The sequence below is a fragment of the Microtus oregoni genome, unplaced genomic scaffold (genome assembly GCF_018167655.1).
Source record: "Microtus oregoni isolate MIOR12 unplaced genomic scaffold, Mior012 000098F_ref0000018, whole genome shotgun sequence".
Taxonomy (NCBI): Eukaryota; Metazoa; Chordata; class Mammalia; order Rodentia; family Cricetidae; genus Microtus; species Microtus oregoni.
Window position 1 is genome coordinate 3,046,546 of NW_024544711.1, and position 16,188 is coordinate 3,062,733.

Consider the following 16,188-nt stretch of genomic DNA (forward strand, 5'->3'; position numbering starts at 1 on the left):
GGCAGAGGCAGGCTGGCCTGGTCTACAAGAGCTAGTTTACTACAAGAGCTAGTTCCAGGACAGGCTCCAAAGCTACAGAGAAACGCTGTCTCGAAAAACCAAACAAAAAAAGATGATCTGGATGGAGACTTTGTCAAGGAGCACCAAACAGGTAGGTTTTTCTAACATCTCCTAGTTTGCTCTCAGGCGCAAATTCACCAGAAGTACCTGCTGGATCTAATCACATCAACCTCTGGAAGCTCGCTTATCAATAGACTGCCTGCACAATTTTTATTTTCTCTAGGCTCACTAAGAAGAACTTCTTCAATACACAAATATGTCGACTCTTCAGAAGTCTTCTGAAATGCCTTGGACAAGTCTCAGCTGAGCTCCCACAACCCTCTGGTAGTTCCTGGTATCTTCTGCTTACCTATTTGGTTGTTTCACCTCAGAAAGTCTCAGAAGGAATCCTAATAGGCCTACTTTAATATCTGGCACAGAAAATCTCGTAAATTGTTTGCTGAATGAATGCAGTCACATTTCCAATATGCACCATGCCCCGTGTGACTAAAGGCAGTCAACAACACCAAGCATACATACCCACCTCACACAAGCTGATGGTCCCCAACCTTATCCCACGTCTAATATACTCACAACTAGTGAGGTCACTGAGGGATTTTTATTTGCGCTGATTCTGCTATAAAGTTGCTGAGGTAGAGCCAATTGTCCAGGGTTGGACAGGGGCAAGGAACAAAAGGACCCAAGGAAAAGGGTGCCAGGGGCCTAAGTTATAGTGCAGGGCCTCTCAGTCATCCATATTAACAAGAAACTTGGTAATAAATAGAGGGTAGGCAAGGATCGGGGATAGGCAGGAAGGTGAGAGGCTACAGAACCCTGGGAACTGGAGGAGTGTAAAGCCTCCTTCCCCAACCCTCTAAGATCAGTTTAGGACATATGGAGAAGAGAAGGTTTTAGCCTGAAGGCATCAAGAAATGAGAAGACGCCCCGCTTTCGAGGAGCTGCCCCAGCACCACCAACCCCTCCTTTGAGTAGTGGGGGAGGCAAGGGGCCACCAGGGGAGTCCATGGAACTGGTCCGCTTGAGCCGAAGGCGGGCACGGGCCTGGACACTCCAGGCCTTACCCCGAGCTGCTGAGGCCACCAGACACTTCTGGTATTGAACCTAGGAAGAAGGGGAGTATGTGAACATCCAGTTTTCTGCCCTTGGACACCTGAAAGCTTCTGTAAGGCAGGTAACTGGCCAAGAATTCTGTCCAGCATTCCCATGTAGCTCAAAAACAAAAACATAAAGCTCAACATTTACTGAGTACTTAAGGAAAGCTAGACACTATGTTACGTGCTTTGTGTGATAATTTAATTTAACCTAAGTTATTCATGAGGTGTTGCTTTACTCATCTTGCAAATGAAGATACCAAGGTTCAGAGATAAATGACTTGTCTAAGGCAGTGGTTCTCAACCTGTGGGGGATCACATACCAGATGTCCTGCATAACAGATTTTATTTACATTTAAAATAATATTTACATAACGATTCATAGCAGTAGCAAAATTAGTTATGAAGTAGCAACAAAATCACTTTATGGTTGGGGGGGTCACCACAACATGAGGAACTATATTAAAAGACTGTCGCATGAGGAAGATTGAGAACCACTGGTCTAGGGTCGCACAAACAGAAAATGTTATATCTGGCATTCAAATGTAAGTCTGTCAAGCTGCAAAGCTTGCATTTTTTTGTGTTTTTTTGGTTGGTTGATCTTGTTTTTTATGAGACATGGTTTCTCTGCAGCCTTGGCTATCCTGGAACTCACTCTGTAGACCAGGCTGGCCTCAAAACTCAGAGATTCACCTGCCTCTTGCCTCTTGAGTGCTGGGATTAAAAAGGCATGCAATACCAACTATCTAGCCAAAGTTTACACTCCTTTTTTTCCCCCCGAGATAAGGTTTCTCTGTGTAGCTTTGGTTGATGTCCTGGAACTAGCTCTTGTAGACCAGGCTGGCCTCGAACTCACAAACATCCTCCTGTCTCTGCCTCCCAAGTGCTGGGATTAAAGTTGTGTGCCACCACCACCTGGTCAAAGCTTGCACTCTTAACTACACCTACCACAAGAGACTATCCTCCATCTCTCAGTGTTCTGTAACAGTATCTGGCAAAACAGACCCTCTAGTGAAGAGAAAGTCTACAAACCCAACCCATCCCCAAAATAACTGTCCCAATCAAACTCTTAGTTATTTAAATTACTCCAAGCAGATACTAATTACTCAGCCTTCCTACCTCCTCTTGTGTACCTGCACTGCAGCGTAAGTGGGTAAAATCTGCAGATCTCACTTTACTGTCTTCAGTGGCCCAGACTAATCTAAGGTTTTCACGATCTGCTCTGTCATTCTTGTTGTGCTATCACTGCATCCTCTTGCAGGCCACGCACACCACATTTCTCAGGGACTCTAACCCACTAAACACGTCTCTCACGTCCATTCCTGAGTTTCTCTGGTATATCTGCCCTGTCTCTTCACCTGGCACACTTCTTTGGGTGTCTTTTCTTTTCCCCCTACAGGTGAGGAAGCATCTCCATCATGCGGTAATGTAACTTGCTTCTGATGTGTTTCTGCTTCATTCTGTGATGGCAAAGGCTATATATGCCTTCTATAGCAATGACTTTTTAGGATTAATTACATTGGTTGGACCCTGTAGATACTCATTTGTTGAATGAACAAGTGAACTGAATTAATGTAGCTTAAGCATCCTTCATTCAAACACCCACATACACCAAGAAGTATATTAAATCAGTAATGGTGCCGGGCGGTGGTGGCACACGCCTTTAATCCCAGCACTCGGGAGGCAGAGGCAGGCGGATCTCTGTGAGTTCGAGACCAGCCTGGTCTACAAGAGCTAGTTCCAGGACAGGCTCCAAAACCACAGAGAAACCCTGTCTCGAAAAACAAACAAAAAAAAATCAGTAATGGTGCCCACTTTGTATAGCACACCTTCACTTGCATGCTGAAACTTTTAAGGAAAGTGTGTCCATGAGTGTTTGTATATGTGTGTACATGGTATTAGTATTCCCCATACTTTAAGAAATCAGAAATAAGCCAGATGGTGGTGGCACACGCCTTTAATCCCAGCACTCAAGAGGCAGAGGCAGGAGGATCTCTGTGAGTTCAAGGCCAGCCTGGACTACAAGAGCTAGTTCCAGGGCAGGCAACAAAGCGACACACAGAAACCCTGTCTTGAAAAACCAAAAAAAAAAAAATCAGAAATAGCAATTATTATACAAAATGCCCTAGATTATTAAATGTTGGTAACCAACACAAAACTTAGCAAAAACAGCATTAAGAGCCAGATATGCTTGTGAACCAAATTTGGCCCTGGGATCACTGGGTTGTGATTTAAGTGGAGCTGCCCATCTTGAACCCATTCCATAATACAGAGTGGCTACAAGGAAAACCTCTCCTATTCCCACTCCATCCCTAACTCACCATACAGGCAGCTTGCACAGCTTCAGAAAGTCCCCCAGCATGAGGCTGGCACCAGAAGGCTGCACACTGGAATCTCTGACAACCAAGGTCAGCGATGAGGCCAAAGGTGTGTGGATCACGGCCAACACCAATAAAGGTCACAAGACGCACAGGGCACTGCCACAATGGTTCTTCCTCTGCACTAGCCTCTGCCTGCCCACACAAAGCCTAATCACTACATAGTTAAGCAATTGCCAGACCCAATACTTCCAGTAAAGACACACACCCCCACCTCAACATGCCTGCTTACCCTCCAAAGCCCCAAACTTCACCCTCCCGCGGTACCTGAATGGAATGCGCAGTCATCAGAGAGTCAGACACACTGAGCATAGCAGGAACCCAGGTTTTCTGGTCCCCGCGGGCAGTGAGGGTACCAATGGCCTCATTCAGCACATCCATACCTGAGGAGACATGCCTACTGTGCTGTCTGGCTTGGATAGAAAGGGTGTACAGAGAGTTTCTAGGACCCTTTCATTAACTTGGGATTCAGAAAGATGGGAAAAGAAGAGCTGGGGCTGAGCTTGGAATTCTGAGTTGGAAGAATGGGTATATCCCAAATTATATAAGGTAATGCAAAAACTCTAAGACTCAATACAATGTAGCTCTCACCTCACCCATACTCTCTTTCCTAACACACCGGAGCCATCAGTCCCCTTAGTCCTTACCCATGGCTTTGTTGACTGGTAGGGTCCCCATGTACAGTGCCTCGTATTTCTGAGCAGCCTGGCTCACTGCATCCAGCAACTCCACTGAAACACATATCATATCAAGCACCAATCTAGCACAGAAACTCAGTTGCCCCTTCCCTTGCTGTGGACTACACCACTATGTGTAAGTTTTACTATGTAACCAGCTCTGGCTGGCCTGGAACTTGTGACAGTCTTCCTATCTCTGCCTTCCAAGTGCTAGGATTACACCATGCCTCCCCATGCCTCACTTCCGCACCCTAATGAATATGCCAGGACTCAAGCTAGAGCTGAGGCTAGTAAAGGAGAGCCTGTAGATGCACCTTCAATTCACTGCTTTGGATTCTTGGATCTAGACTCTCCAGGAAGAAGCCAACTCACCAGGAACCCCACCCCCGTACCACCTCCATCTCTCACTAAAGCAGCCTGATGTTGCAATGCAGCGAGCCCTTCCCCATACCTTGCCTTGGTAAGTCTTCAGGGGAAATAGGATCTGGGGAACAGCAAGCAGCTTCTCCACTGACTCCTACCCTCTCCGACAAGATCTAAAATACAGCACAGCCAGCATGAGGTACACAGAAAGCCAAGCCCACCCTAACCCAACTCCATATTCCCTGGCCACCACTGGCCCTCACCTGTGCACAGAGCCCCTGTAGAGCACTTGCAATGGCCTTTGCAGGCACATCACAGCGAAACACATGACACTTGAGCATACAGCTGTCTTTGTCACCCGCAACAAAGGCAAAGTCCCTAGCAAGGGCAGGGATAAGACTATTTAGGCCAGGGGCTTCTAAGTGCCTATAAGAAACTTCTAAAGTTAAGCTAAAGATATGGCACAGTTGGAATGGGGAAGCCAGGGACAGGGCTCAGAGTATCTAGTTGTCACATACCTGTCACTGTTCCAGAAGCATGTGGGAGCACAGGATAAAATCAGCCCAGCCTCTCAGCCTCTCCCCCATCTGTCCCTGCTGTGCTGGGCCCATGGGCCCACCCACCCCAACCAGGACTGAACCAGGCAGGGAAGGTCATGCTGGGTCCACATCAGAGATCTGTGTCCAAGGGTTCAGCATCAGTGGGGATGGCAGCCTGCAAGGGGGAAGGGTGATGCAATTCTTGCTCGGGGGAACACAGAAGTCCTCACCGGCCCTTGGAGCTGCCCACACCCCAGACACGGATGTGAACCAGAGGCTGACAATGGATCAAACTGTGGTCCAGGGGATTCACCAGGCTCATGGCATCTTTCTTCAGGATCATCAACATGTTCTGGCCCTGCCAAGGACAGAGTGTTGGCAGATGAAGGTGGCTAACATGGCAAACAAGCAATTTACGGAAAACCTACCTCCGCTGAGCCATAAGGTGAACCCCTGAAGAAATCAGACAACTCACCTCACCCCAGGCACCATCATGGGGCTGGCTCCGGTTGCGAGTCTGGGCCAGCTGCTGGATACAGTTATTGACAGCAATACTACTCTTCCCTGGTGCCAGGTCCTCCTCAGGCACCTCTACCCAGCCCAGAGAGCGGACTGCAAAGCACTGACAAGATGGGGAAAAAGAAGTGACAAGCTGTGGAGTGGCATGACGGGTGACACAGGACCCATCCACATCAACTCCGGTCGTCCTATTCTTTATACTTAATCAACCCACTCATTGAATAATTCAACCCCTGATCTTTCCCTTGAAACTGGCCATCAGCTTCAATCACTACCTTAGCTCCTGGCTCCAGGCTCCGGACATAGGAATCTTCACCATACCATGTCAGAGAGTTACTGGAACAAATGACAGCCAGTAAAAGGATTAGGATTCCTACGTTAGGGCCAATAGTGAAACCTAGCCTACTTGATCCAGCACAGAATCTGGGACAAGACCCAAAATATAGCACCACAAATGCAAACCCAGAAAAAGCAGGCCCCAGAATATGGTTAACCAAGTACAGTTCAAAATTTGAAGAAACCCAGTACACAAGACACAGGCATAAACTAAAATAAATACGGATATGAATTAAAAGTGTGGACAAAAGCCTCAAACTAGAACAAGAGACTGTAGAACACAAAATAGGAATCCTCCCACCCACCCCCAAAAAACTGAAGCGAACGGATGGAGTCCACTAGAACATGATGGGTCAGGACAGAGGACACAAAACATAGACCTAATGATAAGGACTTGCAACAGACAAAAATCAAAATACACAACCGTCAAGAACATGGAAAAGCCAAGCACAAATAGAGCCCCAGAGTCCAGAACTACAGTTTAAAAGCAAATTGTGAAGACAGGCACGGTATCTACTGTGTGAGTTCCAGGTCAGTTATGGCTACATACACAGTGAAATCTGAGACCGTCTCAAAAAAAAAAAAAATAAATAAAACAAAACAAAAAAAAAAACAAAACAGGAAACTGTGGGTCCAGCTTCATTCTTTTGAGTGCCACGATAACCACAAGGCTTTCATTTGGCCTGGGCCACCCCTGTTACCTCCGGTTCAATGAACTGTCCAGGCTGGAGAAGGATCTCCCCTTGGGGGGTCGCAGTTCCCAAATCCCCTCCGTCCTCTATGGAATAGAGATTAGTCAGTGTAGCAGCAGGCCTAGGTGCACACATGAGCTCAGACACCCCCCCCCCCCCACGTTCCACCTACCGTTCCTGGGTCCTCTGCACCTCCTAGTTCCCAGGTTGGGCGCTGCCACTGAGTGCTGCCGCTGGGTACATGCCAATAATAAGTGCCTGCAGCATCACGGATCTTTCTCCAGCCAGGGGGTAATCCTGTCTCCCCCTCCAGATTTTGGTCCCCCCACAAGTCATCTATAGGAACAAGGGGTTAAATCAAGGGGCCACATTACTCGTGAGTTCCCAACGATTCTGTCATAACCCTCGCTCCATCCCAGAGGAGACAGCCCTAAACTTAGACGTCAACTCCCCAGTCGTAAAGACAGCACATGCAAGGATCAGTGTTTCCTTATCCCCTGGTTCTCGTTCCCGAGATGCCACCCACCTCCACCCCATGTTTAAGCTTCGGGTAGCCTTCCTTTACCCCTAATAATCCCCTCAGCTTTTGGTCCTCCCAACCGGACCCTCGGTGCGCACCATCGCAGTTGACCAGAATGATGGCCAGCATATAATCCTTGCCCAACATAGCCTATGACAGCCTGCGCTCTTAGCCCACGGCGACCTCCGGAGCTGCAGGGCCCCCTAGCCCAGCCTCTGCGCCGGAGACCGCCGGGCCAACGGGGCGAGATTGGGCCGGCCTTGGGGAAGGGCAGAGGCGGGCCTGAGCTGCAGGCGCCGCGGCGTCCGGGTCGCCGAGTCCTCGCGCGTCTCGGTGCGTGTGCCCTACGAAGTGCACCGACACTATGAACCCCGCACCCGTAGGCAACTAGGAGTTCCTCGGACGGCGGAGGACCGGCGAGAACGTGTCCTGTGTGCACCAGGGCGCGGATGACATCATCGCGTGGAGCATGAGATCATCACGTCCCGACCTTTGCCCGCCCGCGTACACGGCCCAGGACCAGACGGGAGGGATCCAGTGGCCGTGCCTGAGCACAGCCTAGAGTAATAGGGAAAAAACGCCACGCCTTTTACCGAAATGCCCCGGAAGTGCCTCTACCCTCAGTAGAGTTGGAGGTAACCTCTGACACACGGAGGCGGGGCTGCGCATGCGCAACAAGTTCGGCGGGGAAGATGGCGGATGACAAGGTGAGTTGAAATCCACGGGTGCTTCGGTCGGCGTGGTTTTCAAATTCCTTAACCTTTATAGATTTGAGCAGAAACGACGGAGATAATTCTTGTTTTTCCCCTGGGTTCCTGTCAACTGCCTAAACAGTAGGGGGCTTTAGGCGAAAAGCTGCTCTTCCCGGGACTGACACGGTGCCTAATTCGGAGCACACATTCAAATATATTCACTATGTAGCAGTGCTCATTCGGGCCGTTTCCTCGCCCCTGAAGTCTCCCTTACAGAGACAGCATTTCCATTCCACCCTTACCACCGCCCTCACTCAAACGCTTCCTGCTTCCTACGGACTTGCCACCAGACCGAGTCTTGTAGCCACCCTCCTGCTGACACATGTTCGCCACATATTCGTGTATTCTCATTCAGTATGAAATGACCTGAGCAGATAGCAGGTTAGCCTCGAATTGTACGGGAAACTGCTTCAACCTGTTATTTTATTCCCAGCTGGTCCAGAAGCCCAGCATCACCCACAGATTTATTCCTAGCCTGCCAGTTTCTCTGTCAGGTACTGGGACACAGCAACGAAAGCAGGCTAATGGCCATTTTCAGCAAGCTTGAACTTCAGCCAATAGTGTTTCCTTCCTAAAGCTAAATAGAAGTGCCTCTGCCCTGAGATTCTGTGGAAGTCATTATAAGTTCCTCATGCACGTTCCATCTGTCACCACCCGGCCCCCACGGGAGTGTTTTGCTTTTCAGTGTCTGCCTTCCTTCATCACTGCTGCCTCAGGAAGGTGTTGTAGGAAGAGATTTATTTGGTTCTTCCCATCATCCCTCCCACAGCTCACCTAGTTCCTAGCTTCTGATAAAATTGAGCAGGGCATGGGACTGGGTCAAGTCTGCTGGAGCCAGCCTCTCCCTTGTCCTAGGATTCTCTGCCAAAGCTTAAGGACCTGACATTTCTCAAAAACCAGCTGGAGCGCCTCCAGCAGCGTGTGGAGGATGAAGTCCACAGTGGCGTGAGCCAGGTAAGGGCCCAGTTGCTCTTGGGAATGTTGAATAGCACGTAGAATTTTAGTTTAGCGAATGGACATTGAGGGCTCAATGAAAGTCTCCCTGAGAAAAAAAAACTGGAACTGGGCATTGTGGTGCAGGCAAGTTCAAGGCCAACCTGGACTACATAGAGGATTGTAGGCCAGCCAGTGCTACACACAAGAGAGCCTATCTCAAAACCAGCAGGGGAGGGAAAAAATAGCACTTAAGCTGAGATCTTAAATAGGTGTTCAATAGGTGAGGTTGGGGTGGGGGCATTCCAGGTACAGCACAGACAAACCTTGGTGATGAGCAGCATGGTGAACATGAAGCAGGAGAAGGGTAGTTTGTGTCATCAGCGACCATGCTGGGAAATGGAACTGGAGGAACAGGCAGGACTCGGGTTCCTCAGAAGCCTCTCTTGCATTCTAGGTGAATGGCATTCTGGGTAGACCCCTCTCGGAGTCTGGTATTGTGTGCTTGGGTCTCTGATATTCTTTTTCTGGCTCCAGAATTTTGAGATATCCTTGGAGAAAAGAGCGTAGCTGTCGGCAGTGAAGACGGGCAACAGTCGAATGCTCTAACTAAGCCCAGCTTAAAGAGGAGAGCACACCTGATTTCCTTCTGTGTTTTTCCCTGCAGGATGGCTCGCTCTTGTCCTCCCCGTTCCTCAAGGGATTCCTGGCAGGCTATGTGGTAGCCAAACTGAGGGCATCCGCAGTATTGGGCTTCGCAGTGGGGACTTGCACTGGCATCTATGTAGCTCAGTCATATGCTGTACCCAACGTGGAGAAGACCCTGAAGAACTACTTTAGGTCACTACGAAAGGGGCCCGACTAGACCCTTTGGGGAAGGCAGGATGGGCGTGTTGGGCCTGCAGGTAGAGGCCTTTCTATCACAGGCACTCTGTCTGGCTTCCCCTGCCATTGTTCATTTGCTGTCTCCAGCTGACCTGTCTCTTTCATCCTTGTTTGTCCTCCTGCGGAGAGTGGACAGTGCTTGGTCAGCCTGCACCCTGCACTCCTTCCCCCCCTAGTTCCATGGGACTAACCCCAAAACTATGGGTTCAAGCCCTAACTGTGGAGCGTGCACCTGACCCTGACGTTCAGTATTCTCTCTGGTGATGCACCACCATTCTGCACTCGATTTCCTTCAGATGCCTCCCTGTCCCTCTGTCGCTTGCTAGCTACACAGGCCACCCAGGGTCTGGTGTAGGCCATGAGTGTAGAAGATGGGGGTGTGCCAGGCCTAGCCCGTCCAAGACGGGCTCGCTGGACCCTGATGCTATTCCTGTCCACTGCCATGTATGGTGCCCATGCACCATTCCTAGCCCTGTGCCATGTGGATGGCCGAGTGCCCTTCCGGCCCTCCTCAGCTGTGTTGCTCACTGAGCTGACCAAACTACTGCTGTGCGCCTTCTCCCTCCTGATGGGCTGGCAGACATGGCCCCAGGGCACAGCACCCTGGCGCCAGGCTGCCCCTTTTGCCCTGTCAGCCCTGCTCTATGGCGCCAACAACAACCTGGTGATCTATCTGCAGCGTTACATGGACCCCAGCACCTACCAGGTGCTGAGCAATCTCAAGATTGGAAGCACAGCTCTGTTGTACTGCCTCTGCCTTGGGCGTCGCCTCTCTGCACGGCAGGGGTTGGCACTGCTGCTGCTGATGGCTGCAGGAGCCTGCTATGCGTCGGGTGGCTTTCAGGAACCCGTGAGCACCCTTCCTGGACCTTCGTCAGCAGCCGGATCCCATGCCATGCCCTTGCATATCACTCCCCTGGGACTTCTGCTCCTCCTCTTATACTGCCTCATCTCCGGCTTGTCCTCGGTGTACACAGAGCTGATCATGAAGCGACAGCGGCTGCCCTTGGCTCTTCAGAACCTCTTCCTCTACACTTTCGGGGTGATCCTGAACCTTGGGCTATATGCTGGCAGTGGCCCCGGCCCGGGCTTCCTAGAGGGTTTCTCTGGGTGGGCAGTGCTGGTGGTGCTGAACCAGGCGGTAAATGGACTGCTCATGTCTGCTGTCATGAAGCACGGCAGCAGCATCACGCGCCTCTTCGTCGTGTCCTGCTCCCTGGTGGTCAATGCTGTGCTTTCAGCAGTGCTGCTGCAGCTCCAGCTTACAGCCATCTTCTTCCTGGCCACGCTGCTCATTGGCCTGGCTGTGTGCTTGTACTACAGTAGCCCCTAAGGCCTTGGCCGCCCCCACGCCCACTTGTGGCTGTGTAGATTAGATGCAACCACCAGACCACCTCCTATCTTACCACCACACCCTGCCCAGCAGCCCTGTAACAAGTGCCTTGTAAGAAACACTAAGGTAGCTGTGACCTTTGGATGTTCAGGGAGGTGAGCGTTACCCCTAGGAGGTATAAAGAGTGGGCTTGGTTAAGGAAGCGCCTAACCACACCCCTATATTCCTTCATACTAAAGAACTGGGAGCTCCAAACCCAAGCCCGGGCATCCTGTCCTTGAGGAACCCTGCCTCGTCCTGCATGCACATGGCTACTTAAGTTTGCTCTTCTTGCCTGCTGTGGTCACTCCTGAAGACCCCTGCCCTGAAGCTTGGTGCTGGCTGCTCTGGCCCAGCATGGTATCCACATAAGGGATTCTTAGTTTGCCCTCTCCACAGTGCTGCTCCTCTTTCCCAGCCATTATTCTGGAAAGGTCAGAGGGGGCTGGGGTTTGTTCATCTCAGGAAACGTTGCCCCTGGGCCCTGGCTTAAACCTACACTCCTGACCCCTGTGCTAACTCAAGGGCCCCGCTGAAGCCCACTTGACCTCTAAGACACCTAGGAGGTACTGTTTTTCCCACTCGTTCCCCCTCCTAGAGGTATTCCACCTCCCAACAGCCACGGAAGGCTCTGCAGAGTAACCAGGGACCAGGTACAGAAAACGTTCATAGCTGATCAGTGTCTAACTACTTAAGCAATAAGGTCTTAATAAAGTGTTGAGGGTGTAGGGTTCTTCCTACAGCCTCTCACAGTTGTGCTTGTTCTCTGTTTTCTGCGTTTTATGGTGTGAGTTCCCTGAGGGTAGCCTATGTCTCAGTTACCTTCTCTGTAGGGAAAAGTTCTCACTTGAAAACCTGCAGTAAATGAAATGGGCTAAAATGTGCCAATTCGTAATCCAAGCAGTCCAGTGTTCCCAAGAGTTTCAAGAAACGCTAACAGGAAATTGCCTCAAGTGACGATAAGCGGTTCACCTGTGGAAGAGGGGTAGTTAATGAGGTAGTGAACACTGGGATCTTTGGCAGGAAGAAGCAAGAATTGTTGCGATTTTAGTCCAGGCTCTATCTGGGAAGAAAAATATCACTATTCATATGTGAAGTCTGTCCTGGAACTAGCTCTTAGAGCCTTCAGATCTCTGGTGACATGCCTTTCCTACCTTCTCATACACAGTAAAGACAAATCTCATCTCTGCTGTATTGATGCTTGCTGGGTTGTAGGCATGACTATGAGAATGGAGGAGAAAATCTTTCACTATTGCTCTCTTGGCCCTTCCCTCTCTTCTTTGTCCTACACACCTGCCACTCCCTTTATGTTCTCTCTTTTGTTTGTGCTTGGTCTTTTTCTTTATGATGCTAGAGGTTGAAGCTGGAGCCTCAAAACACCCTAGGCAAACACTATTTGCTGATTTACACTCCCAGCCTTTGCTCTCTATTCTCAGACTTAACTCTTTCCTGTCCCAAAGCTTACCATACTGTTTATGTGGATCCAAAAGTTTTGGCCAGAAATTAGAGGTATATCAACACATGTACACTTTTTTTTTTTTTTTTTTTTTTTTTTTTTTTTTTTTTTGGTTTTCCGAGACAGGGTATCTCTGTGGCTTTGGAGCCTGTCCTGGAACTAGCTCTGTAGACCAGGCTGGTCTCGAACTCACAGAGATCCGCCTGCCTCTGCCTCCTGAGTGCTGGGATTAAAGGCGTGCACCACCATCGCCCGGCACGTGTACACTCTTTTAAAGCTTGCTCTTCGTTTTGTTGCCATCACAGATAGTACTTCCATCTAACTGAGGCAACTCAGTGGTAGAGTGCCTGCATGAGGGATTTTTGTTTTTTGTTTTAATTTTATTAATATTTATTGAGCTCTACATTTTTCTCTGCTCCCCTCCCTGGCTCTCCCCTCCCTCCCTGAATCTTCCCCCAAAGTCCCCGTACTCCCAATTTACTCAGGAGATCTTGTCTTTTTATTCTTTCTACTTCCCATGTAGTTTATATCTATGTAAGTCTTTCTTAGTGTCCATATTGCTGTTCTGGGATTGTGGTTTGTAGGCTGGCTTTCTTTGCTTTATGCTTAAAAACCACCTATGAGTGAGTACATGTGATAATTGTTTTTCTGTGTCTGGGTTACCTCAAAATAATGTTTTCTAGTTCCATCCATTTTCCTGCAAAATTCAAGCTGTCGTTATTTTTTCTGCTGTGTAGTACTCAATTGTGTAAATGTACCACATTTTCCTTATCCATTCTTCGATCGAGGGGCATTTAGGTTGTTTCCAGGTTCTGGCTATGACAAACAAAGCTGCTGTGAACATAGTTGAGCACGTGTCCTTGTGGCACAATTGAGCATCCTTTGAATATATACCCAAAAGTGGTATTACTGGGTCTTGAGGAAGGTTGTTTCCTAATTTTCTGAGAAATCGCCACAGTGACATTCAAAGGGATTGTACCAGCTTGCATTCCCATCAGCAGTGCAGAAGTGTTCCCTTTACCCCACAACCTCTCCAGCATAAGTTGTCATCAATGTTTTTGATCTTGGCCATTCTTACAGGTGTAAGATGGAATCTTAGAGTTGTTTTGATTTGCATTTCTCTGATGACTAAGGATGTTGAGCATTTCCTTAAGTGTCTTTCAGCCATTTTAGATTCCTCTGTAGAGAGTTCTCTGTTTAGGTCTGTACTCCATTTTTTTATTGGATTATGTGATCTTTTGGTGTCCCAATTTCTTGAGTTCTTTGTATATTTTGGAGATCAGACCTCTGTCTGATGTGGGGTTAGTGAAGATCTTTTCCCATTCTGTCTGCTGTCGTTTTGTCTTGTTGACCGTGTCCTTTGCTTTACAGAAACTTCCGTTTCAGGAGGTCCCATTTATTAATTGTTTCTCTCAGTGTCTGTGCTGCTGGGGTTCTATTTAGGGAGTGGTTCCCTGTGCCAATGCGTTCAAGTGTACTTCCCACTTTCTCTTCTCTAAGGTTCAATGTGGCTGGCTTTATATTGAGGTCTTTGATCCATTTGGACGAGTTTTGTGCATGGTGGTAGATATGGGTCTATTTTCATTCTTCTACATGTTGATATCCAGTTATGCCAGTACCACTTGTTAAATATGCTTTATTTTTTCCGTTTGATATTTTTTGCTTCTTTATCAAAGATCAGGTGTTTGAAGATGTGTGGATTGATATCCAGGTCTTCTATTCGGTTCCATTGGTCCTCCTGTCTGTTCTTCTGCCAATACTAGGCTGTTTTCAGTACTGTAGTTCTATAGTAGAGTTTGAAGTCAGGGATTGTGATACCTCCACAAGTTCTTTATTGCATAGGATTGTTTTGGCTATCCTGGGTTTTTTTGCTTTTCCAAATGAGGTTGAGTACCGTTCTTTCAAGGTCTTTGAAGAATTTTGCTAGGATTTTGGTGGGCTCCCTGAGTTTCTTAACGTCTAGAGTAGGAGAGAAATCTCCCAGCTGTTGCCAGTGGCATTGTTTGTTTTGGGAGCTCTGTGGTTCTTGGACTGTCTTGACCAGTTATGGTGGAGGTAGAGCAGGAAGAGCTTGGGTTCAAGGTCAGGCTGATCTGCTTGAGGAGACTCAGTCTCAGAAAAGGAAGCATTGAGGGTGTGGTGATGCAAACGTGTGTCTCTCCTCTGGAGACAGAGGCAGAAGCAGGAGTGCAAGTGGACCTGGCTTAGCGGTTAAGATTGCACGCTGCTCTTGTAGAGGACCCAAGTTCAATTTCCAGGCAGCCACAGCCACCCATAACTCCATCTCAGGGGGATCTGACACCTCTGGCCTCCATGGCATTCATATACCCACCCACGAACACATAATTAAATATTTTGTTGGTTTTTTGAGACAGGGTTTCTCTGTGTAGCAACTCTGGCTGTTCTGGAACTCACTCTGTAGAACAGGCTGGCCTCAAACTCACAGAGATCTGCCAGCCTGTACCTCCTGAGTGTTGGCATGTGCTGTCACTGCCTGGCTAAATATATATGTGTATGTATGTATGTATGTATGTATGTATATATATATATATGTATATATATATATATATATATATATATATATATATTTATGAAAGGCCAGCTTAGGCTACAGTAGAGTTGGTCTCAAAAAAAAAAAAAACAAAGGGCTGAGATTGTAGTTCAAAAAGACAAGCACTTGCCTACATGTGTAAGCCCTGTGTTCAATCCCCAGCACTGAAAGAACAAAAATCACTTTTTTTTTAATCACAAGCCCTGAGGCATTTAGAGATTCTTAGGACTGAAAAATACTCTGCTCAGAAGAACAAATGAGTCTAGAAAACACTTAAGGCCACACATGTTTCACGTCATAGTAGAGACTGACCTGGAGTGAATTACAGCCCAGGTGTCTGTCCTCAGATGGAAAGCAGTCCTACCTCAGACTCCATCGTGCAGAGTTTATGGTCATTAGACTCCCTACCCAGCCACTGTTTTGACTCTTTTATTTAAATTTATTTATTTATTATGTATACAGTGTTCTGTCTGTATGCTTGCTGGACATGAAGAGGGCACCAGACCTCATTACAGATGGTTGTGAGCCACCATGTGGTTGCTGGGAATTGAACTCAGGACCTCTGGAAGAACAGTCAGTGCTCTTAACCTCTGAGCCATCTCTCCAGCCCACTGTTTTGACTTTTACCCTCTCATTCTTTCACGTCTAGTACCTGTAGCTGTCTGTCCTTTGAAGTCCTGGCCAGAGGACTGTCAGGCCCTGCTCCCTAGAACAATGGGTGAACTTTTCAAAACAAGACTGCTTCTGTTGTCCTGGTGCCATACTGTAATCCCAGCACTCTGAAGTTGGAGGTAGGAGAGCCCATAATTCAAGGTCATCCTTAGTTATATAGCAAGTTCCAGGTCAGCCTGGACTGCATGAGACCCAGTCTCATGAAAGAAAAGAAAAGAAAAAGTTGCAGAGTTAAATCTGTAGTTTAGAAGTAGAGAAGATACTTGGCATGCAGAGACTCTGGGTTCCATCCCTTGACAGGAGGAAGAGGGGGAAGAGGACTCTTCCCTTGCTACTTAGCTGACTGTCCTTGGCAGTTACTAGGACAGGTTAGCTCTGAGATGAAGGTCAAA

The 16,188-nt window shown here is 48.3% G+C and overlaps 3 protein-coding genes across 3 annotated transcripts; 2 read left to right on the plus strand and 1 right to left on the minus strand.

Annotated features, from left to right (window-relative positions):
- Positions 1 to 8: 8 nt before the first annotated feature.
- Positions 9 to 7,866, minus strand: LOC121442935 (amyloid-beta A4 precursor protein-binding family B member 3). The gene is made up of 13 exons (XM_041644576.1): positions 7,274 to 7,866; positions 6,828 to 6,991; positions 6,665 to 6,741; positions 5,903 to 5,963; positions 5,584 to 5,730; positions 5,339 to 5,466; positions 5,088 to 5,093; positions 4,833 to 4,947; positions 4,658 to 4,742; positions 4,177 to 4,260; positions 3,797 to 3,912; positions 3,473 to 3,664; positions 9 to 1,161 (listed from the first exon to the last, which is right to left on the minus strand). Exons 1-13 carry the CDS (start codon positions 7,320 to 7,322, stop codon positions 925 to 927), a joined length of 1,461 nt encoding a protein of 486 aa, XP_041500510.1. The 5' UTR covers positions 7,323 to 7,866; the 3' UTR covers positions 9 to 924.
- On the plus strand, positions 7,866 to 9,725 carry LOC121442938 (SLC35A4 upstream open reading frame protein). The gene is made up of 3 exons (XM_041644580.1): positions 7,866 to 7,882; positions 8,783 to 8,881; positions 9,528 to 9,725. Exons 1-3 carry the CDS (start codon positions 7,868 to 7,870, stop codon positions 9,723 to 9,725), a joined length of 312 nt encoding a protein of 103 aa, XP_041500514.1. The 5' UTR covers positions 7,866 to 7,867.
- Positions 9,722 to 11,881, plus strand: LOC121442936 (probable UDP-sugar transporter protein SLC35A4). Its single transcript, XM_041644577.1, has one exon. The coding sequence runs from the start codon at positions 10,104 to 10,106 to the stop codon at positions 11,076 to 11,078; it is 975 nt and encodes a 324-aa protein (XP_041500511.1). The 5' UTR covers positions 9,722 to 10,103; the 3' UTR covers positions 11,079 to 11,881.
- Positions 11,882 to 16,188: the final 4,307 nt, after the last annotated feature.

What these genes read in the sequence shown, in the direction of transcription:
- LOC121442935 (XM_041644576.1), bottom strand. Translation starts at nt 7,322, where the DNA reads ATGTTGGGCAAGGATTATATGCTGGCCATCATTCTGGTCAACTGCGAT. An exon ending in CATTCTGGTCAACTGCGATG is followed by an intron (nt 6,992 to 7,273) that starts GTGCGCACCGAG and finishes TTGTTCCTATAG; the next exon opens with ATGACTTGTGGGGGGACCAA. An exon ending in GTGCAGAGGACCCAGGAACG is followed by an intron (nt 6,742 to 6,827) that starts GTAGGTGGAACG and finishes TCTATTCCATAG; the next exon opens with AGGACGGAGGGGATTTGGGA.
- LOC121442938 (XM_041644580.1), top strand. An exon ending in TCCACAGTGGCGTGAGCCAG is followed by an intron (nt 8,882 to 9,527) that starts GTAAGGGCCCAG and finishes TTTTCCCTGCAG; the next exon opens with GATGGCTCGCTCTTGTCCTC.
- LOC121442936 (XM_041644577.1), top strand. Translation starts at nt 10,104, where the DNA reads ATGAGTGTAGAAGATGGGGGTGTGCCAGGCCTAGCCCGTCCAAGACGG.